General features: G+C 33.4%; 1 protein-coding gene across 3 annotated transcripts; it reads right to left on the bottom strand.

The window, feature by feature from the left end:
* Positions 1-585: 585 nt before the first annotated feature.
* LOC132731080 (DNA ligase 1-like) lies at positions 586-25,576 on the bottom strand. Of its 3 annotated transcripts, none has more exons than XM_060717194.1 (6): positions 25,419-25,576; positions 10,292-10,515; positions 7,371-8,144; positions 6,731-6,831; positions 4,737-4,830; positions 586-898 (listed from the first exon to the last, which is right to left on the bottom strand). In XM_060717194.1, the coding sequence occupies exons 2-6, from the start codon at positions 10,475-10,477 to the stop codon at positions 839-841; spliced, it is 1,215 nt and encodes a 404-aa protein (XP_060573177.1). In that variant the 5' UTR covers positions 10,478-10,515; positions 25,419-25,576; the 3' UTR covers positions 586-838. The 3 variants fall into 3 exon arrangements, with proteins under 3 accessions (XP_060573177.1, XP_060573185.1, XP_060573193.1); XM_060717202.1 differs by lacking the exon at positions 25,419-25,576 and adding an exon at positions 25,265-25,397; XM_060717210.1 differs by lacking the exon at positions 25,419-25,576 and adding an exon at positions 19,406-19,417.
* Between the last annotated feature and the right edge of the window lie 2,024 nt (positions 25,577-27,600).

Here is a 27,600-nt window from a genome sequence, read left to right as displayed (position 1 = left end):
ATACCTTTTTAATGACCGAATCATGTGTAAAATAGAGCTAAATTTATGTAAGAAAACATGTTTGTTATAAAATAACTACATGACTTTTGTATTTCAATATCAAAATGTTTAAATCAAAATAAGGTTGTGCAAGAATTACATTTATGTTAAATGCAGTCTCATAGTCTGTTTAAGGTAACTATGATTATTTGAAAATATTTTAGATTTACCATTCTGCATTGACATTGTAAAAACATTTATTTTAGTTTGTCGACTGTCCGTTTTTCAAAAGTATAGAAAAAGATACAAAACAGAAAAATTGCAAAGTAAGTACATTTTACCTTTATTTATGTCACAGTTTAGCGTTTTGTTCAATATCTCTATTATATTGCATACTGTATATATGTTATATATACGATTTCCGATAAAATTAGGGGAAATAACTTTAAAGCAATGCTTCATCTTAAAGTAACAATAAACTGTTAAGAATATGTTTCATTTATGATCTGAATGACAGAATATTATAAATGATTCAGGGCTATATCGCCATTTGGCACGTGCAGCCGTGCCATCCCGAGAATCGCGCAGGCTGACCAGATTTTGTACTTCTTGTCTTTTTTTCCCACTAAATTCTTGGACTTTGATATTGAAATCCCTTAAAATCACAATGGATAGTTCTAAACTTAAAGAAAGGACAAGTCTATTTCATAAATTCAGTAGGACTTTAAGCTAAAAACAGAATAATTATACTAAATGAAAATGTAGTTTGAAGATCACAGTTACTTCAAAGCTTTGCCTTTCAATAGAAAAATGATTTACACCAGTTTTTTTTTATAATTCCCTAACAGCTGCAAGCTGTTCATCCTTTTGTTACTGTTAAGACATTGTTTTCTAGTCCTGCGTCGTCTGCTTTTGTCGGCTGCAAGAGAAAATATGTAATTTATTGATATAATCTATGTAAATGGAGCTTAATACTGTGTGACATTTACATGGAAACAGTACATGCATTAACGCTGATTGGTAAGAACGTATAGCAATGAAAATACCAAAATATAATGAAATGGGTACGGTGAATTGATCTGGTTTTATGACAAACAAATCCAAAACGTATATGATCTATATAACCTTATTTGTTAATTTGAATGTAATAACATTTTGCATATTTCTATGGAAAAAAAAATTAGTAAAGTAATCCTTCAAAAATTTCGAACTTCATAGTTTAAATAATACATAAATATACACCAATCAGAATAAACTTTGAATGTATGATGTAAACTATGACTATTTTTATCCAAGTTACTAATGTAGTAAGAGAAATTCCAGCTTATTTTGACGAAACATCGCTATTTCTCTAAATAGCAAGTGTCTTAGGCTATTATTTATTTATTTATTTATAGAAACTCCACATCAAACATCAAATTCGAAATTCTTACACAGATCAATAAACGAATAAATCCCATTGGCCTATGGGAAAGTTAACATTACAAAAATAGTGAGGGTCAATAATATTAACAGTAACGGATGAAATGACATTAATTTCAACAAACAAGAGCTGTCAATAGGACAGCAACGCACGGCTATTCTCTGTGCTTGATTGTAAAAGAGCCTTGATAATGTAAAAATTTCTGAGTTGACAAGCCTCATTACCGCCCAGCGGGCAGGTGCCCTCGGAATAGATACTCCGATTGGAACCGCAACATGCCAGGTATTATCATCATACACCGACGGCGATCGTGATTTTCAAGACAGGGACCGTTATTACCCTGCACATTGATCATAATCATTCTGCGACATTCTGCGAAAACGATCGTTATCTTTCAGAGCTAGCAGTCGTAATTACTGTGTGACATCAATCGTAATTATTCTGCGACAATGATCGTAATTATTTAAGGTGTGATAGCGAACGTAATTATTACGTGACAGCGAACGTCATCATTCTGCGCCAGCGGTCGTAATTACTCTGTGACATCAATCGTTATTATTCTTGGAAAAGTATTGTAAATATTTTAACTGTGACAGCGACAACGGGCGTAACATTCTGAGCCAGCGGTCGTAATTACTCTGTACACAAGCGTTATTATTCTGCGACAGCGATTATGATTACTCTGTCACGTAATTCGTTATTATTCTCCAAAAATGATCGTAATTATACTGTCATAGCGAATGTAATGAATACGTAACAACGATCGTCATCATTCTTTGACAGTTAGCGTAATCTGTCTGCGGCAGCGGTCGTGATTACTCTGTGACATCATTTGTTATTATTATGCAAAAAGAATGTAATTATAAAGTGACAGCGATCGTGATCATTCTGTGACAGCGAACGAAATTATTTTGTGACAGCGATCGTAATCATTTTGTGACAGCGATGGTGATCATTTTGTGACAGCGATCGTAATCATTCTGTGACAGTGATCGTAATCATTTTGTGACAGCGCGATCGTGATCATTTTTTGTGACAGCGTTTTCTGTACGCGATCGTATCATTTTGTGACAGCGATCGTTATAATTCTGTGACAGCGATCGTAATCATTTTGTGACAGCGATCGTGATCATTTTGTGACAGCGATCGTTATCATTTTGTGACAGCGATCGTTATAATTCTGTGACAGCGATCGTAATCATTCTGTGACAGTGATCGTTATCATTTTGTGACAGCGATCGTGATCATTTTGTGGCAGCGATCGTGATCAATATGTGACAGCGGTCGTGATCATTCTGTGACAGTGATCGTAATCATTTTGTGACAGTGATCGTAATCAATATGTGACAGCGGTCGTGATAATTCTGTGACAGCGATCGTAATCATTTTGTGACAGCGATCGTAATCAATCTGTGACAGCAGTCGTGATCATTCTGTGACAGCGATCATAATCATTCTGTGACAGTAATCGTAATCATTTTTCGACAGCGATCGTAATCATTCTGTGAATGTGATCGTTATCATTCTGTGAATGTGATCGTTATCATTTTGTGAATGTGATCGTAATCATTTTGTGAATGTTTGTTTTTGTTTGTTTGTTTGTTTCATTTTACGCCTTTTCCCAACAGTATTTCAGTCATATAGGCGGGTAGTTTCCTAACCATCGTTCCTGGAGAGTTGCACCAGTACTAGACTACCTTCCTCCGCGCTAAACTACCAAAGCATCTCCCGGGGATCGAACCCACGCCAGAGAGGTAACTAGATTAGAAGTCATCGACTCTAACCCCTCGACCACGGAGGCGGTACTTTTGTGAATGTGATCGTAATCATTCTGTGACAGCAATCGTAATCATTTTGAGACAGCGGTCGTGATCATTCTGTGACAGCGGTCGTAATCATTCTGTGACAGCGATCGTAATCATTTTGAGACAGCGGTCGTAATTATTCTGTGACAGCGATCGTAATCATTTTGAGACAGCGGTCGTAATCATTCTGTGGGGATCGAACCCACGCCAGAGAGGTAACTAGATTAGAAGTCATCGACTCTAACCCCTCGACCACGGAGGCGGTACTTTTGTGAATGTGATCGTAATTATTCTGTGACAGCGATCATAATCATTTTGAGACAGCGGTCGTGATTATTCTGTGACAGCGATCGTAATCATTCTGTGACAGCGGTCGTAATCATTCTGTGACAGCGGTTGTGATCATTCTGTGACAGCGGTCGTGATTATTCTGGGACAGCGGTCGTAATCATTCTGTGACAGCGATCGTAATCATTTTGAGACAGCGGTCGTAATTATTCTGTGACAGCGATCGTAATCATTTTGAGACAGCGGTCGTAATCATTCTTGAGACAGCGATCGTAATGTGATTCTGTGACAGCGATCGTAATCATTTTGAGACAGCGGTCGTGATCATTCTGTGACAGCGATCGTAATCATTCTGTGACAGCGATCGTAATCATTCTGTGACAGCGATCGTAATCATTCTGTGACAGCGGTCGTAATCATTCTGTGACAGCGGTCGTAATCATTTCTGTGATCATTGTGATCATCTGTGACAGCGGTCGTAATTATTCTGTGACAGCGATCGTAATCATTTTGAGACAGCGGTCGTAATCATTCTGTGACAGCGATCGTTATCATTTTGAGACAGCGATCGTGATCATTCTGTGACAGCGGTCGTAATCATTTTGAGACAGCGATCGTAATCATTTTGAGACAGCGATCGTATCATTTTGAGACAGCGATCGTAATCATTTTGAGACAGCGATCGTAATTTTGAGACAGCGATCGTGATCATTTTGAGACAGCGATCGTAATCATTTTGAGACAGCGATCGTAATCATTCTTTGACAGCGATCGTGATCATTTTGAGACAGCGATCGTAATCATTTTGAGACAGCGATCGTGATCATTTTGAGACAGCGATCGTGATCATTTTGAGACAGGATCGTAATCATTCTGTGACAGCGATCGTGATCATTTTGAGACAGCGATCGTAATCATTTTGTAGACAGCGCGATATCGTGATCATTTTGAGCGTGATCATTTTGAGACAGCGGTCGTAATCATTTTGAGACAGCGATCATGATCATTCTGTGACAGCGATCGTAATCATTTTGAGACAGCGATCGTAATCATTTTGAGACAGCAATCGTGATCATTTTGTGACAGCTTATGTTATTACTATGTGACAGCGATCGTTATTATGAGACAGAGAGCGTCGTGTCTTTATTCTGCGATGTTGTTTACTTGTATAATTTGTTAAGTTTTCTATTTCGTGATACCTCACATACATAATATATACATGTAGATATATCTATGGTTACCTGGTTTGAATTAATTTTCCAATCGCCATCAACGAAGTACTTGTACATATACTCCCCAGGCTTTAAATCTACGGAAACTGTGAACACATCATCTCTGAAAATATAGGATTAATCAACTAATGGTCAGTATACAGTCAAGTTACCACGCAACAATAATAAACAAATAATTCTTATATGGAATTGTTGTTTCAAATACACAGTACAATACAAGAAACTAAACAGGAAACGCTTCCATTTTGGTACAGAGGTAAAAAGAAATAGAAAATTTCAGCTCAAGCGTAATTAAAAAGAAAATTAAATTTTGAATAAATTTTTCAATACAAATATATATATGAACCACAAAATGTATATACATATTTTCAAACAAATAATCTGGGTCGTGTTTAAAAGTTACATACTCGTCAAGTTTTTTTTGCATTGTGTATGAAATGGAACATGTATTTTATGTTTACTTCTTTGTACTTTTAATCTTTTATGCACCGAAACTTAGACGGTGATCTTGAAATGTTTACAAACCATCAAGATGCAACTTCCGCAATTAAGTGATACATGTATTCAAAGCATGTTCACAATATTTCTATACTGAAAAGAATTTTATCTTCAATGATAAATCTGGTGGTTTATTGTTTGTTAGTTGTTGTTTTTTGTACTCACTATGAACTTCCTTACTTAGTGACAAAATATTTTGTAAAATTTTGCTCTTCTTATATATATTATACAAAATGCATCAATAAGTACTATGTATCACGCCGTATGCATTCGGTCCCGTGACTCTTAGTCATATATATTTTAGAACACATGTTTACAAATGAAATTTCACAACCTTTTACAGATGTTTTATTTTAAATCATCTTTAAATTTACATTCTTCTTTCTTGTTTGTTTTGTTTGGTTTAATGGCGTACCAGCACATGTTAGGTCATATGGCGCCGAAAAATGACTTTGGCTAACCTCGGGTGTTACAAACGTAAAGCAACCAACCTCACCTGCTATCTAGAGCTAAGAGATGCATAGACTTCAGTAATTCGGACCCGTTTAGCCGCATCTTACGACCACGCAGGGATAAATGGTGGCTGCAATTTTGATGCCTCAACCTTTAAAGGCAACCCCTAAGTCACAAGGGGAATTACATTCTTCTAAATCAGCATATATGTCCTCAACATAATCATACTGTTTACAATTCAGAAACGACAATCGTATATGTATCCAAAACTGGTATATAACGTTTCTAGAAATACTTTATTTTACTTTCCCATCATTCCATGGTCGAGTATATATGATAATACATATAATTAAATAATAAAAAGACATGAGGATGTTTCCAACAAAAAAGGATCGTAGCAGTTGTATATCAATTTGATACTTGTGTTTGACTCTTGTGGATGCTGCTCAACCAGATCTCACGAAACGCTTCCACGTCTCGTGCAATCCTGGCTTTAAACTCTACTACATGATGTACAAGCCCCAAGTCAAAGTACTGAAATAGTAAACTTATTACGTATTATTTTTGGGTAACATACTATTTGATAAAGGGAACTATTATAGTAGTGGTAAATAAGTTATTAATAACGTATTTAACTTATTGTGAGGTTTGTACTTATCGTTTTTCACAAATCTTCCCGTTTGGTAATTAAGGGTTTAAACAATCCCCGGATACGTACAGGCAAACAAGTTCATCCGTGAGAAAATGCTTTATAGTATGTAACAAAATGAAATGTATATATAATAATGCTGTTCTATTAACAATGTATCTTTTTTTTATATAAATATATTCGGTTTGAGTTTATGACCGACATTTACAATACTAAAAAGCAGACATCCTATGTGTACTTCCAGATAAACGCCCGAAAGCCACAAACCGACTTTGCAGATGTACATATCAATAACTTATACAAGAAGTCATTGTAATCTGCCTTAGGGCAACCTGATAAACACATTTTCAAGTTGGACGTGCTAGTTGAAAAATAACAACAAAAACAAACAAGTCTCGCTTACTTCTTCTCTAACTTGATTTTGTCTCCCCAGTCGTTAAAAGAGCCCCCGATTTCAACACTCTCTCCTTCGCCCTCCCATCGGAACTCAGTAGACACTTTCTCCTGAAATATTTATAAATTAGTACATTTACAAAACAGATATTTTAGCAACCATGCACTACCCTGAATTTTACAAAAATACTGCAATTTATTGTCACAATTTTGCATTCAAACTTTTATATATCTAAACATGTATACTTTTAAAAGTTAACGCATTTTGCATTCTCTAATGAAATATCAAAAAATGAAAAACATTCATAATGAGTCATGCAACCCAAACATGCATTCATTCATTTGCATTTGACTTTAAGCTATTAATGAATGTGCATACAGTTTATATCTTAAGATCGATATATGAATAACTTATATACACTTGTAAATCACCATAACTAAAATTAATAAATAAATTTTGTTTATGGAATTTATTCATATCAATATATCTTGTAAACTCAACTACTTAGAGAAAAAGTTCAAAACCAAAATTCTTTCAATAGCAACATGCGAAATGACACGGCACTAATTGGAGACCACGTGGCTTGTACTAAGATTAATTCATGCTTAAAATGATAAAAAAAATATTTGAAAACAAACTCTATTCAAACCTCAGACGTATCATCGTCCTCATGTACAGGAGTTTTGGATTTCTCTACATCTTCTTTAGCTGACTCATTATCCACTTCGATATTTCCGTTTGTTAATTGTTGGTCTTTACCTTCAGAGTCCTTTTCGGTCTCAGCTTCTTTATCGTCCTCTTTACCTTGAACAGGTGTTTCATTTGCAACTGATTCTACACCATTAACAACTGCTTCACTACTTTCAACATTACTTGACGGTTCAGCCTTTTCAACTTCTTGTTCATTATTTACAGTTTCTGATTCTTTAGATTCATCGTTAACAGCTTTATCTTCCTCGACTTTGTCGTCCGAATTTCCTTCATTTGAAAGCGGTTGGACTATAGCAACATTTGTGCTAGGTTTTTCTTCTTGCTCTTGCTTTTCAGGTTCAGATTTAGTTTCTGAGACCTCAGTTTTAGTTGCAGGGACCTCTTCTATTGTCGATTCCGCTACTTTGGCTTCTGTGGTTTCGTTTTCTTTAATTTCTTGCTTTGGCTCCTCTGCTTTAGTTTCGGATTTATCTTTCTCCTCAGTATTTTCATTTGCATTATTTTCAGTTTTTTGTTCAGTTTCAACTTTTGTTTCCGTCGCATCTTTATCTTTTTCAGTTTCAGACTTATCGTCTTTTTTGTCAGTTACAGTATTATCGTCTTTTTTGTCAGTTTCCTCTTTATTTACATCTTTTTTATCATTAGAGTCTTTCTCTGTATTTTCTCCTTCTTTCACTTCTTTTTCCTTCGTTTCACCTTCCTTTGAAGCCGCCTGTATTGTTAGAAAATAGTTAGTACTAAGTCATGCAATACAATCAATAATAATTAAAACCCGAACTCGACAATCTAACATACGTATCGCGTGTATACAAGCATAAAATAAATGTATCACACCAAATACAGACAAACCTGTGCTTAAGACAATCATCCTAACATACAAATATGAGTATTAATTCAAATTGTATGACATAAGTAGTACATTTCAATGATAAATCAGTAGTTTCTTTCCTAAACTGGCAGTAAAATACTAAATTCATTTACCAGAACTCTCCTGTTCTATGCCAGAACAATTTAGTATCAACTTCTGTGCATGAATCGTTTAAGTTAATTAAAGCGGCGTTGCAGACATTAAAAAACCAACACGCTGATTGTCTTTGATTTGTCGTAAAACCCAAAACCAAAAATGAGCATACCAACAAAATAAATGAAGAAAACATGCATCATGTCTTGGACTTATATAATATAACTCTATAACTACAGAACTGGCATTTCCGGAGAAATTCACTTCCAATATCATCTTTAAAGAATCATGAAAAGTTTTGTGTTAACACATGCCGACACTCTAAACACAGGTTAATCTATAGCTAACATGCCGTCAGTCTTAATGTATAATTAATTTATCAAACATTGTAATGAAACCCTTTGCCAACATTTTATAATGAATGTATAATTCTACATATACAGTGTACATATTTAAAAAAAATCCTAAAATTATGGTGAATTAAAATTCACATTTAGACATTGGTGGCGTCAGTCCAAGTAAAAAAATTTAAACATTTATTTCCGGCAGCATTTTGTTAAGATTTACATGTACATATGTTTTACTTTACATTTGAGCTACATATGTAAACTGTTGGTCAAATTTTAAGAACATATTTCATTCGATATTTGATGCAATTCTTATAAATGTTAACCGAGCATCGCTTGAGATTTGTGAAATTTTAAAGGGATTACGGAGCGCACTACTAAATGAAGTCTTCATCTAAAATTATGGGAATGGCACAAATGAACTTAAAAGTTATACTGCATCCATCAATAACGACAACGATACTGCCTTCTCTATTACAATTATTATGAGAAAATATCTTATGCAACTCGAATGCAGACGAAAAATAAATAACACACTTGAAATACAGACGGTAAAATTGCAATAGCAAATTCTTCTCTACATCTATAAATAATCTTAATAGATTTAGAGAGAATATTAAAATAAAAGATGCTAATGTTTTGAATGTCTTTCGGATAGTTGAGTCTTTCTTAAAACGCTCTGAATCTAAAAGTCTGTAAAGTCTACAGATTATTTTTAGTACCGTCATTTAAAAATAAAGCAGACGAGACGTGTGACGTAACATCTAGACAACAAATGATTACATTAAAACATTTATTGAAGGCCACATCCTAGATATAATAACCTTATAAGACATAATTCAAACACCTAACAATTTTCTCTTTCATGAAAAACAAAAATGAGCCGCGTCACGACAAAACCAACATAATGGGTTTGCGACCAGCATGGATCCAGACCAGCCTGCGCATCCGCGCAGTCTGATCAGGATCCATGCTGTTCGCTATCAGTTTCTCTACTTGTTATACAGTCCGTAAGCCCTGATCAGACTGCGCAGATGCGCAGGCTGGTCTGGATCCATGCTGGTCGCAAACCCATTACGTTGGTTTTGTCGTGACGCGGCTCAAATAACTTGTTTTTAAAGACGACCCATAAACAAACACCTCATTTCCTTGGCCACAGAATTGTCTTTTAAACAAAGGATGATTGTAAAAAAAGGTGGAAACTCATATTCACTTGAACGTTAAAGTACAATGCACATGTATCTGTATAGAAGACACATTATATATCTCAAAACGACCAGAGAAAGTGCAAAATGAGAAGCAATTTTTTTTAGCCATTTAAAGTAGAATCTTACATGATCGTCCCAGCAAAGGGCTGTGAATTTTTTACATTTCAGGGACAGCACGAACAACGGCCGTCAAAAAAATCCTTTTGTAATAAATACATGTAATTGTTCATTAACTTAAACTCGTATTGTTTCTACAATAATATGCATACAAACTCTTTTAATTAAGTATAAAGACAAAAAAACATTCCACTTTTCCCCAGCATTCAGAACAAGTAACACTTACTTCTTCCGGCTTTGCATCAGCTTTGTCTGCATCTAGATCAACAGACGCTTCAGCACACGCTTCCGGTGCCTTATCACCCTCAGGCGCTTTATTCTCGTCTGCCTCAGTCTTATTCTTGTCAGCTTCAGTTCCGTCTTTCTCCCCTTTCCCCTTCGTTACTTTCATTTTTCCTCCTTTGTTTCCCATCTTGAAAACTTTCCTGTGTCCTCTGTCGGTTCAAATTACTGTTTTAGAAAAAGAAAATAAGAGTTTCATAAATGACATGGCCTTCAGTTTATGCGCCATTAAACAAGCAAAATTGTATGCGTAGAAAAGCACCGTTATGTGTTAGAACAAACATCAGCACGTGACTTCTTTATTGTTCTTTTCATGCATTTATGCGAATTTTCAAAACGAGTACAGAACACAATGATTTTTAATTTTCATACCGATTAGCATTCATTCAAGCATTTCCAGATCTCTGTCATTAAGGCGCATTATAATACAATATTAACAACAAAATGAATATTTCACTTTATATTTTGCTACAGTGTAGTAAATATTTCTTTCTATTAAGATTCAGATACGGTGTTTAAATTAATTATTACGATGTTGACAATAACACTCGCGTGACAGCGACTGAGATGCGGTAACAATTGCAGTTGTTCAAACTCGTTATTTGTATTTCTGTTCTATAAATGCTCTGTTGTTGTTGTTCTTTTCATAGAATATTCTAATATGATATGTTTATGCGATATTTAAGATGTACATCTTACGTATAAGTAATTATGTACTAAATATACTAAATCTGAAACAAGTATTTTAAAAGAGTTTCACTGTTAATTTCCCACGCCTTATTGTAATTTCATGTACGAACAGAATACATATTCTAAACACATGTTCACATTTTTGTTATGTTTTCTTTTCATGGGGCCTATTTATTACATTGATCAGGGCACATGGGTTAGGTTGCAGATGAGTCATGATATTGGTGTATCGATCACCCAGTAAAACCTAACATAGATTTCGGATTATATACTAATCCTTAGGGTTTTTGTGTGTATGAATGAAAGTATTTGTCAACAATAGACACATAAAATACACAGATGTCCCGGAGATATACTACAGCGTACCGTATAGTAATTATTATATACTTTTTTACCCCCATTTATATCCCGAGATGGAATGTGACAGTCAAATGGGGTCAAATATCTCACATCAGTGTAATATATCTTAAACAGCGATAATTAAGTAGTAGCTCCTGTCCTTACTTTACTCTCATCTCACAAACCTATTTATCTTCACTTCAGTACAAGAAGTGTAAATTTTATTGAAACTTTTGATAAAATTTTTGATACCAGAAACTACGGAGGGGAGTACGAACCATTATGCGGTTCACCGACTTAATCATTGTGGATAGATTTGCTTTTTTTCATAATTGTCCAGTTTCAGATTGTACGGACCATATATAATCTTTAAACTTTTGTTTTCACTCGATGGAGTCCTAAGTTAGAGACAAAACTTAAATAAGATTTAAATATCCGTTCATGGAATGGCATTTCGATTTACTTAACTATTAATGCTTCATGTAAATATAAATGTAACCTACGCTACATAGAAATAAATGTCTGTCGCTTAGGAACACAATTCCCAACTGCATATTACCATGAAAGTAAGCCATACAGCGTTTCAATTTAAACATTTACAAGAACAGCTATTATGTCGCAGAAATGAAACAACAACAACAACAACAACGACGACGACGACGACAACGACAATAAAATTTAAGAAAGAAATGATTAGGGGTAAATCAGTTTCCATTCCAGAATGATAAAACGTAAGCTAAATGAAAATACTGATATGCATATCTCTATCTCTATCTTTTGCGTAAATGCATAATATTTAGTAATTATTGATACTGCCATTGACTTATACAATGTATTTTCTATTGGTATCAGTTTAGCATTTTCGCTTTTTGCATCATCACCTATGTATATTTGAGAGATAAAAATGCACAGAATGAAAGCTTTTAATAACTTTTGATGACATTGCAAAAACAACTCAATAAATGCCACACCCGATTACAAATCGATACGACTCTTCAATTGTTCTTTTTAGTTTCAAGTTAAATGAACTTATGTTACGGGGGTTGGTAACCAAGCAATACCTTTTATAGAATTTCTAAATCTATCACAAGACAGTTGAAAGACAAATATATTTATTTTCAGTCATCAAAGAGTTTACATCTAATTACGTCCATAAAGATGAAACGAACAATATATAGAAAGAAAACACGTCATTTTTATTCTTAGTATTTTCCACCAGCTTTGTTGTTTTTGTTTAGATATTGGATTTTGTTAAATATCAGTTTTTTTATATAGCTGATACCGTCTTACAGTGGCAACCTAAATTAGGGTATAAAATATCTATAATAAAATAGGACACAGAGTTTATAATCAAGAAAGAAAGAATGAACAACAACAATTAACGAATCAACTTGAGACGAACACAAAGCCTAAATTTTGAACAACAGAAAAATGCATGCAGTAAATACATGTACAGCAGATAATCAACATTCAAGGCTACAACTGTAAACATGAATATGATTATCATTAAAAGCTACGCTAGAAAAGTACTTCAGACGAAATCTCTCGTAATTGAAAACAACATATGTTACATTTTATGCTTATTAACTGTTTCTGCAACTTTTGCTTATGTCTATCATAGCGAAATGTTAATCTATGTATGTAACATGCCATTGTGTGACAAATTTGACAAATTTAACAGATTTTTGAGCTTATTAAAATGACATATGTTAAGTTAACATAATTTAAATTCTTTCGAGCAAAGAGTAAAGAAAAATGGCGAGTAATGTAAAATACGTGAGTAAAGTAATGTTAACCTGATAGTCGAGTATAACAGCGAGTGAAGTAAAACCGCGAGTAAATGAAACCCGCGAGAAAATGAAACCACGAGTAAATGAAAACCGCGAGTAATGAAAACCTCGAGAAAACTAAAACTGCAATGATAGATATTTCTACACGAGTGATGAGTAAATCTAAAAGAGAAACATTCTTGCATTCAATATCATTATAAAATGCTTCCTACTTTATCTTTTTCTGCGCCGGATGTCGATATTACTCTGTTACAATATTCGTTATTATCGTTATTATACTGTCACGGCGAACGTAATTATACCGTGACAGCGATAGTTATCATTTCGTGACAGTCTGTGACAGCGAGCGGATGCATTCTGCGGCAGCGTTCGTAATTACTCTGTGACATCTATCGTTATTATTTTGCAAAAAATGATCGTAATTATACTGTGATAGCGATAGTTATCATTCTGCGGCAGCAAGCGTATGCATTGCGCCTGTAGTCGTAATTACTCGTTATTATTCTAATACAATGATCGTTATTATACTGTCATAGCAGAGGCTATACAATTCAAATGGATTACTTTTACTCTAAGCATATTATTTTATATAGATGATTAATAAGTAATGAGTACTTTAGTTAGAAAATAGTTTGACGGCCGGAAATCGGTCAATGGGATTGAAAACCACGATTTTCGTCACCCTAAAAAGAATACTAAGTATTCGTAATGAATAACGACAGGCTTTCATATGAAAATATATACATTTAAAGTTACAATGATTGCTGCTGCCCTTTCAAAATAATGTATTCTCCATATTATATTGTTTTATATCATTAACTGCAGTTTAAGTGTTGGCATTGTAAATAATTTATATCGCGTATCAGATCAATTTAAAGGCACATTATTCCACAGAAATGCTTTTTATTCCTATTTCTCAAAAGCCATCTTTTTGTGTCATGTTTCAGTTTCCAAAAAAGTTACTCATTAGCCAATTAGCTACACCATCGCTGGCTTCTATTGCCTTTTGGTAATAAGGGCAGTTATAGTGATTATTCTGTATGGAAGTTAAAGGCTGTAAAACCATTATTCAACGTTTGCTCTTTTAAAAGAAGGAAAATTTATTCCTTTCTGAGGCATAATTTCAATAAAAACTGAGCTTTCACCCTTATAACTTATAAAATAAACAGAAAATAGAATCTGATAGTTTTGTCAAAATAAAAGGCTGTTCATAAAAATCATTAATGCATTTTCAAACGAAAAATAAGTCAGTTTTATAACTTATAAATTACGAGAGATTTTTTTTAAATGACAGTAAGAAAGTGCAGTCTATTTTCATTTATAAACGCTAGATTGTAATCCCAAACAATTAATTACAGGACATTCCTAAAGACCATTAGCCGAAATGTTCACATTTTTTGTCGATTAAGCGGACACGTCAATCCTTTTTTGTGTCAAAAATACACATTTGTTTACATTTTTGATGTCAGCCAAGAGTGCAAATAGACCATAAGTCTATAAGTTTTTTTTCCCTTCCATATATATACACTACGCGTGTTAGTACTAATTTTTCCGTTTAAGGTTCTACAACCTTCAATTATTCGGTAAAAAATCTGTAAATTTCATCTCTTTCCGTTTTCTATACGAGTATATCTATAAGGACTAGAATTGGTATTAATCTTAGAAAATGTACTGTCGCAACCTTTCGGGCCTTTCCGATAAGAAATTATGAATAATAGCCGAGGACGTTCCGATTGAAAAAAAAACTTAAAGTGACGAAATATGCCGACTATAAGCGATGAATGTACTATCCTTATTGCCCGTGGTAAAGTAAAAACAATTTCCACTTGACATTAATGTATGCTTAACCACACAATCAACTTAAAGGCAACAGTACCAAAAATATTTTAAAGGAAAATAATAATACTAAAAATAAATAAAAAAATAAATGATTATCTGTGAGTAATTCTAAAGCGATAATAATATTGTATTCCTTTTTTCGCTTGCATGTTTATCCGCAACAATTCGCTATATCGAAATGACTTCGTTTCTGTAATATCTTTAGTGCACGCACTTTTCAAAGATTTTACGTAATTTAATAGCAATTTAACGGCAATTTATGAGCAATTAGTGCTGACGTGAAAACACGGTCAACAAGAAGCACGCACATATTGGAAATTCCGTTCTTTGAATTTTCCAATAATCAGAAGTGTTGAAGAATTAAAGTTGTGCCATCCGTGCAGTCTGATCAGGATCAATGCTGTTCGCTATCAGTTTCTCTACTTGTAAAAGGGTTGGTAAGCGAACAGCATGGATCCTGATCAGTCTGCGCGGATGCGCAGGCTGGTCTGGACCCATGCTGGTCGCAAACCAATTATGTTGGTTTTGTCGTGACGCGGCTCATATACTTTGGAACGTATCAAAGACGCAAACAAGCAATTATCATAGTATTGCAAGCAATACAAAAGTTCCTACTACCGGTGAGAACCATATAAGAAGTATGTCAGCAACCTGGCCATTCATTTATGCCATAGTGGAAGACATGAATAAACAAAGGTGTTCTAAGTTTGTCTGTATCATTGTAGTGTGTTAAGTTTTCTTGCCTAATAAGGAAATTATGTTCAAACAACAAATAATCAAAGATCAAATTTTCCCAGGACGAAACTGTATATCTTGTGTTTCAACACTGAAAAGTCGGAAAAGTTCCAAGGACTTTAAAAGTGATCTCAGGATACACTTTTTAGGGACAGACATACAGACTGTCAGGCAGTGGAAAGAACTTTAAACTCAGTACATAACACTTTATAAAGCTAAACTCTTAGTTTTTAACCTTGTTTTTAAAGTAAATGCTTTAAGAAATAAAGGAGTTAGAGTAAATAATATAATTTCTAGAAAGAAAAAAAAATCAAGGGGGCATAATTCTAGAAATAGTCAAGCTGGAGATATACATCTTCTCATACATGATTTGAGTGGTGATAAGGAACATATATTCGAAGTCTAGCTAGATACATTTAAAAAATAAAGAAGTTATATACATGCAATAGAAAACCACAACATTTTTTCCAATAAAAGTTCAAGGGGGGGGGGGGGTAGTTGATTATGATAATATTGAGTTAAGAACCTTGCCACATATGATGTGGTTGATGATCAGGAACATATATTTGACGTTGAAGTAGATACCTTAAGAAATAAGGAAGTTATACGAGAGGAAAAGAAATTAATTGTGTAAAAATTTTAAACAGAAATCTTGACGCGGTCGCCGATGCTGTGTGGGTAGGACAGCTCTCAATATACTATGTATATTCAAGTACGATCTCTATACTGCCATCTATCCGTATAAAAAGTCGTACTTTAAAATTATCACAAATTATTGCTATATTTGTCATATATTCAAGTCTATTTTTTCAAAGGAAGAAAAAAGACGTACATAATCTCCATACTACTATCGAATCATATTTCAAGTTTCATAAACATATTTTCAGTACTTTTAATCATGGGATCCAATCGTCAGTCAGACGGACAGGCGGAAGGAGGGCAAAACTAAAGTTCCCTCCGGTTAAACCGGCAAGGTTATAATCACTAAGAATATGCATATAAATAATGAAATCCATATCAACTCTTTATTAACCGAAGAAAATTTTTTTTTCAAACATTCTTATCTGTGAAAAAAATGGGACGTTTATCTGCACCACACTCATGTATTTCATAAACAAATTTGATTCTGGTGTTAAATGAGGAAATTTGCCACTGACTACATGGAGATTCGAATTCATAACCCATTGGTTCCAACAATAAGTCGGTCACACTTAAAAAGACGTATCTAGGGTCACATATAGACATATATAGCAAAAATAAAAATTTATTGAAACTTTGTGGATGAATTTATTTAACCTTTGCTTGATATAAGAACATAATAATAAAACTATTTAAAGGGAAATATAATTGGGGTGACCGACCTCGTATCGTGATAACTTTACATAAATCTTACAAACTTTTTTATTACTATTGGCTTATAGGCTTATGTTGTCAAATTTCGTTGTACACAATACAAACTTTCAAGAGTTTGTTCCCTTTGTTCTAATCAGTAAAAGTACGTAGACAAAAATCTTTTAAATCTTTTCAGTAAAGAAGAAAAAATAAACAAACTTTACATCAATTCTTGAAATTTTGCACATTTCACTCGAAAGGAAGTCGGCCACATAAAAAGTAGAAAAAAACAAGACTTTAAAAACCTTGATTGTGTATTATCTTCAACTTTTGAAATTCAAGGGCAGATAACTCGAAAACAAGGTCGGTGACCCAATTTTATTTTGCTTAAAACGTTTCAGTTATCATTCCTAAAGATCATGCATACAAACTTCGAATAAATTATATAGTTTTCATCCTACTATGCCTTATTTTTAACCATTGCATACTCCTTTAAAGGCCCATTACGTCCAAGAAATGCTTTTATCTTTATTTCTCACATTTTTGTGTGCATTTTAAATTTTACTCATTGACCAATTACCTGAACCATCTTTTTCTTCTGCCGCTTGTTGGCAATATTAGTACAATTATCGTGATTTAGTATTTTGTATGGAAGTAAAAATAATACTTTGTTTACATTTTGCTACTTTTGTCACAAATTCATTAACATTAAGTGCTCCTTTCTTCAGGTAACAAACATCTAACATACTCTTAAACCATTATTTAAATGTTATAAAATTAAGCTGTGCTATTTAAAAGAAGATTTTTTATTCGTTTCTGAGCCATAATGTGCTTTTAAAGTTCATCTGTACTTAAAAAAGAAATCTGTCAATCATCGAACAACAAAGTATACTTGATATTCGGATATCTCAAGTGAAAATTTTTAATGACTTTTCAACATAATGAGAATACGTGAGTGTAAAATACCTGCGTGGAATATTTTAAAATTTTCGTTCAAGGTGATAGCACGGCATCTTGATTTTAAGATTGTAAATTTGATTATCAAGTTATATAAAAAATGTATCAGCCTTGTATCTACTAAATACGTTGATAAAATAACATAGGTTTTCATATTTTGATAATATAGCTCTATCTTGCGATTTATTGTCTCGGTATTTTAATAAGATTTTTAAGATATATGAAAACTGAAAAAAGTGATTTTACATTGCAATATTGTATAAGATGGACTCTATAAGAAAAAGCCATCTTTTGATTAAATATTCTTTCGATGATCTGTATATTAACCAATGCTAAACCACACATAAACATAAGTTTTTTCCAACCTTTTAACCTGCTCGGACGTATAACATAACAACCAGTCTTTGCCACCAGTAGGCCTATGGAGCCTGGTCAGCATGCTCAGCCATACAGTCTGACCAGGATCTATTTTGTTTGCTGACCAACTTCAAATGTTCAATTTGATATCCCGAAAATTTATGATGCATCGTTCCAAAATTAGAACCTGGGCAATTACATTTAAGAAATTTTCGTAACTTATATTCAATGTACTCAGTAATTTTTTATGTAACGATAGAGAGAGAAAATTTCCAGCATTTAATTACAGAATGTAATCCATGAATTCATTAAAATAAACACTTCAAGAATATTTGTTTAAAACTCCACAAAACATTATTTTGATAGACAAGGAAGACAATCTTAATCTTAAAAAATCAGAATTGTCTAAGCATGGTACTGAATGTTTCTATGTATCAAGTTTCTAAGAATTGATGTGACAATGACCTTGACCTTGATATGTGGCAACATCTGCTTCTAGCATGCCACTGAATGTTAGGTTTTTTTTCCAAGCTGGTTGGAACTGGTTTTTGATTCTAGGTAAATCCAGAAACATATCCTCAGACTTGTAGACAGAATAATAACGCAAAAAACGCACAAAAATGCATTAAAAATAGTATAATATACAGTTGAACCTGTGTCGAGGCCATCTCAAAAATGACGTATTTTTTATGATCTATCATTAATGTTCCAGACTGGTATTGTACTTCCGTTTTTTAACCTATTTAGAGTAGAAATATCTACCCACTTTGCGATAATTTACCCCTTAACAATGATCACAAAGTTGATTCATACTAGATACCGGTCTAGTGTGCTTTCTGTTTAAACGATTGTCATTTGGTAAGAATAACTGAAAAATAAACTAGAAACTGGAAATAAACTGGCATTCAAAGCAGTTAGCACCGATGATCAATAAACGTCCGTCTGGCAGTTAATCATTCTATTAAAGACATCATTTATTGGGTGAGATCATTAGTTGGATGAGATCATTAATTGAATGAGATCAACTTTATAGTAAAATCACCTTTTAAATGAGATCATTTTATAGGATGAGGTCATTATTTCGTTTCAGACTTTCTCTTCTATTTATCTACATGTTTCAAAGTATGACTCATCCTATATAGATAACACCTTCTGTTACCTGTTTGCAAATTGTTAATGAAATGTTTTTATCGGAAAATAAATGATACGTAACGACTATTTAATTGCATGTATAAAATGTATTAACAGAAAAGACTGTTATTGAACAAACGGAATGCAAGATATTGTTATATTTATACGGCATGGATATGGTAAAGCAAAAGCCCGATAAATGCTGAAATATATATGAATTTTAAGATCGTAGCTGTTGGAGGAATTTCTGAAATTCTGACATCATACATGCGGCAGAGAAAATCATACATGTATATATGTATAATATATATATATGAGTCATACGCACAACGCTTCATCTCTCTTGTAACACTGAATTAGTATTTTGATGAGAAAAACAGACACTTTCGTCACCATGAACAAGTAGAAGGTTAGACTTTCAAGAAATATTTATACTTATACCTCTTTGAAGTGTGTGAATAATACATGAACTGTTGTTTTTTAGTTACAAAAGAATTGCAAATGCAGTGATCGTTTTACCCCTTCAAAATTTGCGGTTTTCATTGTGTATGTTTTTCAACTCGTTAACGCTCTAAATCTGAATATGCACATGTACGCATATATATATATAAAATTGGCAAAATAGTCTGCGTTTTTACTAAAATTATGTCTATGTTTATATCTGGGGCAAAAAATATACCATTATTTTTGGTATCAGTTTTATACAATGTATTCTGTTATCAACAAAATACTTTTTAGCACATTAAAAAATTTGTAACAGGTATCTTATGATGTTACCATTGTGACAGTCAGTATTTCTGTTTACTATTGTGCTGTCACATATTACATTTTCTATAATATATTTCCTATGTTGTCACTGTCTTATAGTGACATTTTGCCCATAAAGAGTAGTATCTAGTGAGTGAACAGGTGAAAGTCGAACATTTTGCCATAATGCCTTTCAATTCAGCTCAACTTGACGATGAGAGAATAAGTATAATGTCACTTTAACATAGAGTCTGTCAATATTTTTACATATATGAGCCGCGTCACAACAAAACCAACATAGTGCGTTTGCGACCAGCATGGATCCAGACCAGCCTGCGCATCCGCGCAGTCTGATCAGGATCCATGCTGTTCGCTATCAGTTTCTCTACTTGTAATAGAGTTGGTAAGCGAACAGCATGGATCCTGATCAGACTGCGCGGATGTGCAGGCTGGTCTTGATCCATGCTGGTCGCAAACACACTATGTTGGTTTTGTCGTGACGCGGCTCATATTGTGATGTCACATACAATCTGTTGTCACAGTCAATATTTCTATATACATGTAGTTAACGTTTTCATATTATACATGTAAAAATGTATATTTTTGGGATAAGTAAGGACTGAACAGCGAATAATACAGACCATGATCAGACGTACGGTACGGTCTGTGTCGTTTGATCATGGTCGGTACTTCCAGTATATCTTGGCCAGCACTGTTGCCGCCAGCTACCAAAGGGTTTATTTCATCTGCCATGATGTTCAAGCCTAATTATAAAGCAGTATTTTATATATCTGTTCACGGTCAAGTACCTAGTTTGTGTTTTCCCCCATCTTTATAAATTTCTAAAAACTCTATATCAATTGAAGTTTGCTCTTCATTACTTCAACTGCTTTATGTTTAATGTAGTCATATAATTTTTTTTAAAATTATATTTCATCAAAATGCTGATCTTACTTCCCACAAGCATTATCTTCCGTATTATTATTTTAATAAATTCTAAATAGTTAAAGTGTTGACGTGTAACGTGACTTCCTGGTGAATGAAGTGGTTGACAATCACACAAATTAAAGTATTCCAAGTATCTACTTTAAAAATCTAGTATTTGCGTTGATAATTGTAGGCATATGCTATAAGATGAGAACTTGGCCGGTCTACATATACATGTATGCCTTTTACCATAATCCAGCAGACGTTTCTGAATGAACTTGTCCAGTTTATATTTCTGACACAGGCTGTTCTAAAATATCAAGCTGAACATTTTAAATTGGCCAGCCAATAATATAGACGCTGATATGGTGGTGGTATTGGTAGTTTTCACTACGGAACACAGCAGTAAGCCACATTGAATCTACCAGAGCACAGTTCAGCCACAGTTTCTTGGAAGGCAATCAAGCAGTGTAGCAGTACTAGTTGCTATCACTTTCGCAAGGTACTGGTGACTTATGTACATGCGAGAGTAGCGGTACAGTGCGAATAACTGTAGAAAGGATTTCATGATCAATCACATCGTAAGTGACCTGAACCGTCCGGGAATCGAACCCGGGTCGCCCGATTCACAGTTCGGCGCTCTACGTAATGAGCTAACCAGACGAATTTGGAGGCTGATATAAGAATAAGGCTAATGCACTTTCGGCTTCAGTAAGCTATGGGTAAATATCATCTGCTCCTTGATACATTTGTACAGCGAAATCCCTTAAATTAACATTGAACAGTTCAAAATTTTAAACAGTCGGAAATTACATTATTACGCAAAAAGGGTAAATGTACATGATGCGTATCTAATTAAAGTTTAATGTTAACTTGACAGAGAAAATTCCACAGCCAGATTGTGCCCTTATAACAAGAGGGTCTTTCATTACTTGTGAAAGATCGAACGCCATCTGTCGTCCAGCTAAGAACCATACTTCTGCACCAAGCACATGCACAAAGGTTAATTATTTTTTTTACTCTTTGAATGTAAAATAAGCGATTCTTTTATTTCAGTAACATTCATCACAAAGTTAACTAACTTTCTCTTAAAATAAATTGACGTTTGTAGCAATCAAAACAAACAATGTAGCTTATTTTTATCTTTGAATGAAATTGTAATTTATCAGTTGGTTTTGATTGAAATTTAAATCTCTGGGAATACGTTCCATTATTCGTCTTTGTTGAAGTTGCACCACGCATGCATTTCTAATCGATCGACATGAGCCTTTTTTGAAAAGATGTAATTTCGCATAAGAGATGCTTTGTGAAGATTTCCAATAAAGAGATTTATAGAATCAATTCTGTAATCGTTACATAATCCTGTTTTCTTTATAATAAAGTGACATGTGTGGTAGTTTTTTCCGTTCTTTGATATGTCGTTGGATTGCACTAAACGCATAACGTAGACACAATGGAGTCTGCAACCTTGAGTTATATCATAAATAATGGGTGGCCGTTATTAAAAATGAAGATTTACTATGTCATTGTGTCAAGAACAATTCTCAATTACAATATTACAGACAAATTATGCACAGAGTATGCAAAAATAATCAATTCTACCAGACAGAAAAAATGCAGCATTTCCATTTATCGCTTGTGTAATTGTGTGGACAAAATCCCCTGTATGTCGTTTAGCTACATGTCTTGAAAAAATCGCTGAATTGACAAAAATATAGCCAGAAATGTTGATTTGTCAAGCCTATGGATTCAGACACCCTGGCGAAAGGATTGTTCTGTGGTTTGTTTTGTGTATTAGTTACAGTGAAAATATGCTCTTATGAGTGTATCATAACCACAAGAATTGCAATATATTTTTAAAACGTAATGAGAATTTCAAATTTAAATGGTAATTATACACTACGTACACGCCATTGCCATGTATTATACTAGGTAACTTCGATATAATAACAAATGATGATAGTATTACAAATTTCAAGCATTCATTCGAGCGTATAAGTATTGTAAAGTCAATCCTATGACATCTGGGTTATTTTTCTCCACAATTAATAGTGAATTATAATAAATTAAGAACAGTGTAATTTTCGTCTATTTTGCCACACAACACCAAACTAGCGTATAAATCAACCATACATTATAGCTTTTCTACAGAGGACAGTGCCGCAGTTTTGGGGAAAATTACAGCAAAATATGTAGTCGTTGCGATGCCTATTCGTAATTTTTACAAATACTGAATGTTTTAAGTATCTCACTTATTCTCATTTTCACATGTACACTATGACCTTTGATATTAATGTATCGCTCAATTGTTTAATCAGGAAGGCATTTCAAGTGTATTTTGTCTTCCTTGTAAATGGTCTATAATTATAATAAACGACTTCCCCGCACTATTATCTATAAAAAGATCGTATTTATTCAGCATTATTGTCGTTTTTTCCCGTATTTTAAATATTCGTAAAGCGGTGAGTCGATAAAAGTTGGTCCAGGCCATATCGCCGCATTAACAGTGCAGAAACTGGCGTAATATGCCGAAATATTAGATCCTTAAGAGGAAGGTTCCCCTTGTAAATTAACTTACGCTTAGTTCTTTCTACAATACAGTTCAACCTCTATAAAGCAATAAACTTTGGAATACAAAATTTTGGTTGCTGCTTAGGGGTGCTGCTCTAAATAGGTTAAATCTTTTGCAAGGTCTTTTGAGAATAACTGATATAGTTGTTGTTGTGGGGGTTACTGCTCTACAGAGGTGCGCTTTTTACAGGTTGTACTGTAAATAAATGAACGGAAAGCCACAATCAAGCTTGCTTACGAGGCCAGTTAAGAGGCACGCCAACATAGACTATCTACACTGGCTAAGCTCTATCCCACTGTCCAGTTCTAATTGTACAGGTATATGTATTCCTAGAAAATTGAACATTCATACCAACATATGTTAATAAATGACATTAGAATCAGCAAGGAAACTGTCAATATAGAAAAATATATAATCAGTGTCCTTGTTCCCCACGACTGTAACGGTAAAGATGTAAATTATTATCAGTACCAAGTCTAAATTGATTCAGATAAGTGTCCATTTACGTACAACAACTGATAACTTAATGAACGTCCTTGAATGAAGTCAAGGTCACTGATATCTGTTTGGACATAACAGTTATACCCACTTAAATTTTATAGATAATTTCATTTTCGTCTATAAATATCTTTATTTTTTTTCCTGCGTTAATTTAATTCCCAACCCTGACGTCTCCATTAAAGGCAAAATACGATTTTAGTCCCGGAGCAAATTATTTTACGTTCTATAACGTGACACGCGCTTAATATTACACGTCAGCGTATCTTTTTGCCACGCCCCTCGTGACCCTAGTGACTTTATGACGTCGTAGTATCGAAGAATCACCATTTACTATGAATATCGTAAAAAACAATGTCCGCTTCCTCTTTCCTTTATACTAACAAGACTATCACCCTTTTATGAAGTGCTATATGATGTGTTGCACGTGATCTCTCGGACGTCAACGTCTACATTCATTCATTTACGAGACTTTCACAAAAGTACCCTGTTTCTGGAGATGAGTTTATGACAAATTTAAGAGTGACAGCAATTGTGCTGTATTCTTAAATCATGCTAGTTATAATGATGAGTTGTTTTATTAAAAGCTCAAATCATTCATACACGACTATAACACGTGTACATACTTTAAGCTATATAATAAGCTTAAATGTTAAAGGTCACTCGGGATTTATTTCATAAAGTATGTAAATCATTTTTGCTGCGTGACAAATTTACTCAATCTCCGATTACAAAAAAATAAACGAATAAAAAAGCAATGTTTTAACGTTACGTTACAACTATATCATTTATATATTTCCAAGCACTGACTAAGCCAACAAAACATTCAATCTCATGAATCTATTTTTAAAAGTACGGATTCTCTCTTTCTTCTACATATTAGAAAATTCTGTGGTTATTTGTTTTGTTCGTTAAACTGACGGAAAACACATTTTATGACTGCAAAATTAAACGCACATGTCGCAAGAAATATACGAGCATAACAACATGAAAGTACACTTACGTGATGCTGAATTGTAATTGCCTAGACAGACTGAATATCACACTTAAACGTAAATAAAATTATGTATATAAGACCTTGGTAAATTGAAACAAAATATCAATGTTAATATTGTGTTTATCCCGTGAGAATAAAAGGAGAACATAAACAAACTTACGATCAACTTTATCTTGTGAAGAGTATATTTCCTATTCGTTGTACAACTACAATGTAAATTTCCTTTATGAAAAATTGAAATAGAAGATATCCATCCAACTTCACATCAGCAACTGAGTCTCAACATGCTATCGGATAAAATGTGCGGGTTTACGAATTTTACCGGAATATGACGGAATATACCGAACGTCCGTTATCGCATTATTGACAGTAACTGCATACTGACACACATCTTGTCATAATAATAGCAAAACTAACCGCCCATTTGTATGTTCATTTTTTATGCAACATGATTTTTACAACTATACATTTTTTAAATACTCAGGAATGACTGAAAATATTTAACTTGATTTTACGATAATTTTAAATACCTTCTGTGTTGGTAGATATGAACGTTTATAATAAGATGCTATTCAGAATGATAAACTTCACTTTGCAAGAGATACGATATGGTGAAGTTTTTTTTTTATAAACTTGACCACAAAAAGGTGCGCCTCAACTTTCGCTTGTTAATTGATGGTAGTACGTGGGCAGACGAGAGTAATGTAAGAACGGGAATGTGTCCACGCGTTTTTGTATAGATGTATAAATAACCCTAGGGTCCACTATAATGAAGTTAAACCATTATTATAGCTTCGGAGTATCTTGTTTCATTATACCGCTCATCTTACATGTAAATTCAACAGTATTGTACTGTATGGTAGATATTGCATTTCACGAGACCTTGATTTAATTAAAATAGTTAAATTAGTGCGTGGCAATGCTACCATTCATCAACAAACAAAGTTAATTACAAATCAAATAACATATACATAACTTTTTGTCGTTTGCAAACAGTCGTCTGCAGTTTATGTAGTAGAACTGTCGTCTGCAAATTAAAACAGTAAATTCAGCGTGGAATCAAAAATAAAACACGACGCGAATGTCGTATGTTAAAATACGACATATTCCCCCTCCCCTATTTTTCTTTTTCTCCATTTATAGAGGCTTTATTGGTTGGAGAGGATGGGGTTATAAATCGTAGACAGCAATGCCCGTCAATGTTGCAACTTGAAAGTTACAACGTCCGTCTCGAAACTAAAAAATGTTGTAACTTGTATAGGTAAAACATGTCTGTCTCTAACTAAGAAAATATAAGATTTTCAAGATTTCAAGATTTTATTCCAAATACATGTGGGTATTATACCCATGAGCACACAGCATATATACAAACATACATACATACATACATAAACATAATATCAAGGTCATTAAACATATATAACATATATTTAGCATTTACTGTATATTTGAGTCATAAGTTTGCTTTAATATGAACAGAATAACATATTACAGCAAGGTTTAAATGAGGCACAGGTTTTACATAATGATATCAATTAAGTAACATTACATTTACCTTCCTAGGTACTATAATTTACGAATATTCAACATTTGTTCTTAATTCAAACATTTTAAAGATAAACATTGATAATTTTCTTATAATATTTTCATTTTGAGATGTTAACAATTCAATAAATTTTGGTATAATTGGTCCTTTTCAAAGATATTTATCTATAAGCTGTTTTCTCAAAACATTGTACTGTGGACATTTAATAATACATGAAATTTATCTTCTAGTTTTAAGCAAATATTACATTTTCTTTCATTATAAGGAATTGCTTCAGGTTTATGCCATCTACCAGTTTCTACTTTTAATCTATGCAAAGAAGTCCTGAAACGTGATAAAGATTTCCTAAAATTTTCAATATTAACCATTGACAGATATGATTTAAAACCAAAATCACAAAATAATACATTACTTCTTGCTCTTCATGAATCTCTTAGTGTTGCATACCAATTTTGTATAAATGTATCTGTTAATCTTTGTTTTACTACTGCTAAAAATATATTTATATCACCAACGCCCTGATTAATCCATACTTTATTGAAACCTAAAGATTGTAACAAAATCATAACAGACTTAGCCCAGGACATTGAATTCGGTTTAAGTTCTAAATCTCTACACATAAGATCATATACAACTCTGACATATTTTGTACTACTTAACTGAACAACTTTTAACCAGTATTTTATAACATTAATAGCTCTCATTGTTTTTAAAGATGTCCTTCCAAGTTCACCATAGATAAAATTGTTTTGTGTTTGTCTTTTAACTCCTAACAACTTCTTACAATACTTTAAAT

Source organism: Ruditapes philippinarum, unplaced genomic scaffold (genome assembly GCF_026571515.1).
Source record: "Ruditapes philippinarum isolate M1 unplaced genomic scaffold, ASM2657151v2 ctg41_1_1_1_1, whole genome shotgun sequence".
Lineage (NCBI taxonomy): Eukaryota > Metazoa > Mollusca > Bivalvia > Venerida > Veneridae > Ruditapes > Ruditapes philippinarum.
This window is presented reverse-complemented; position numbering and strand designations above follow the sequence as displayed.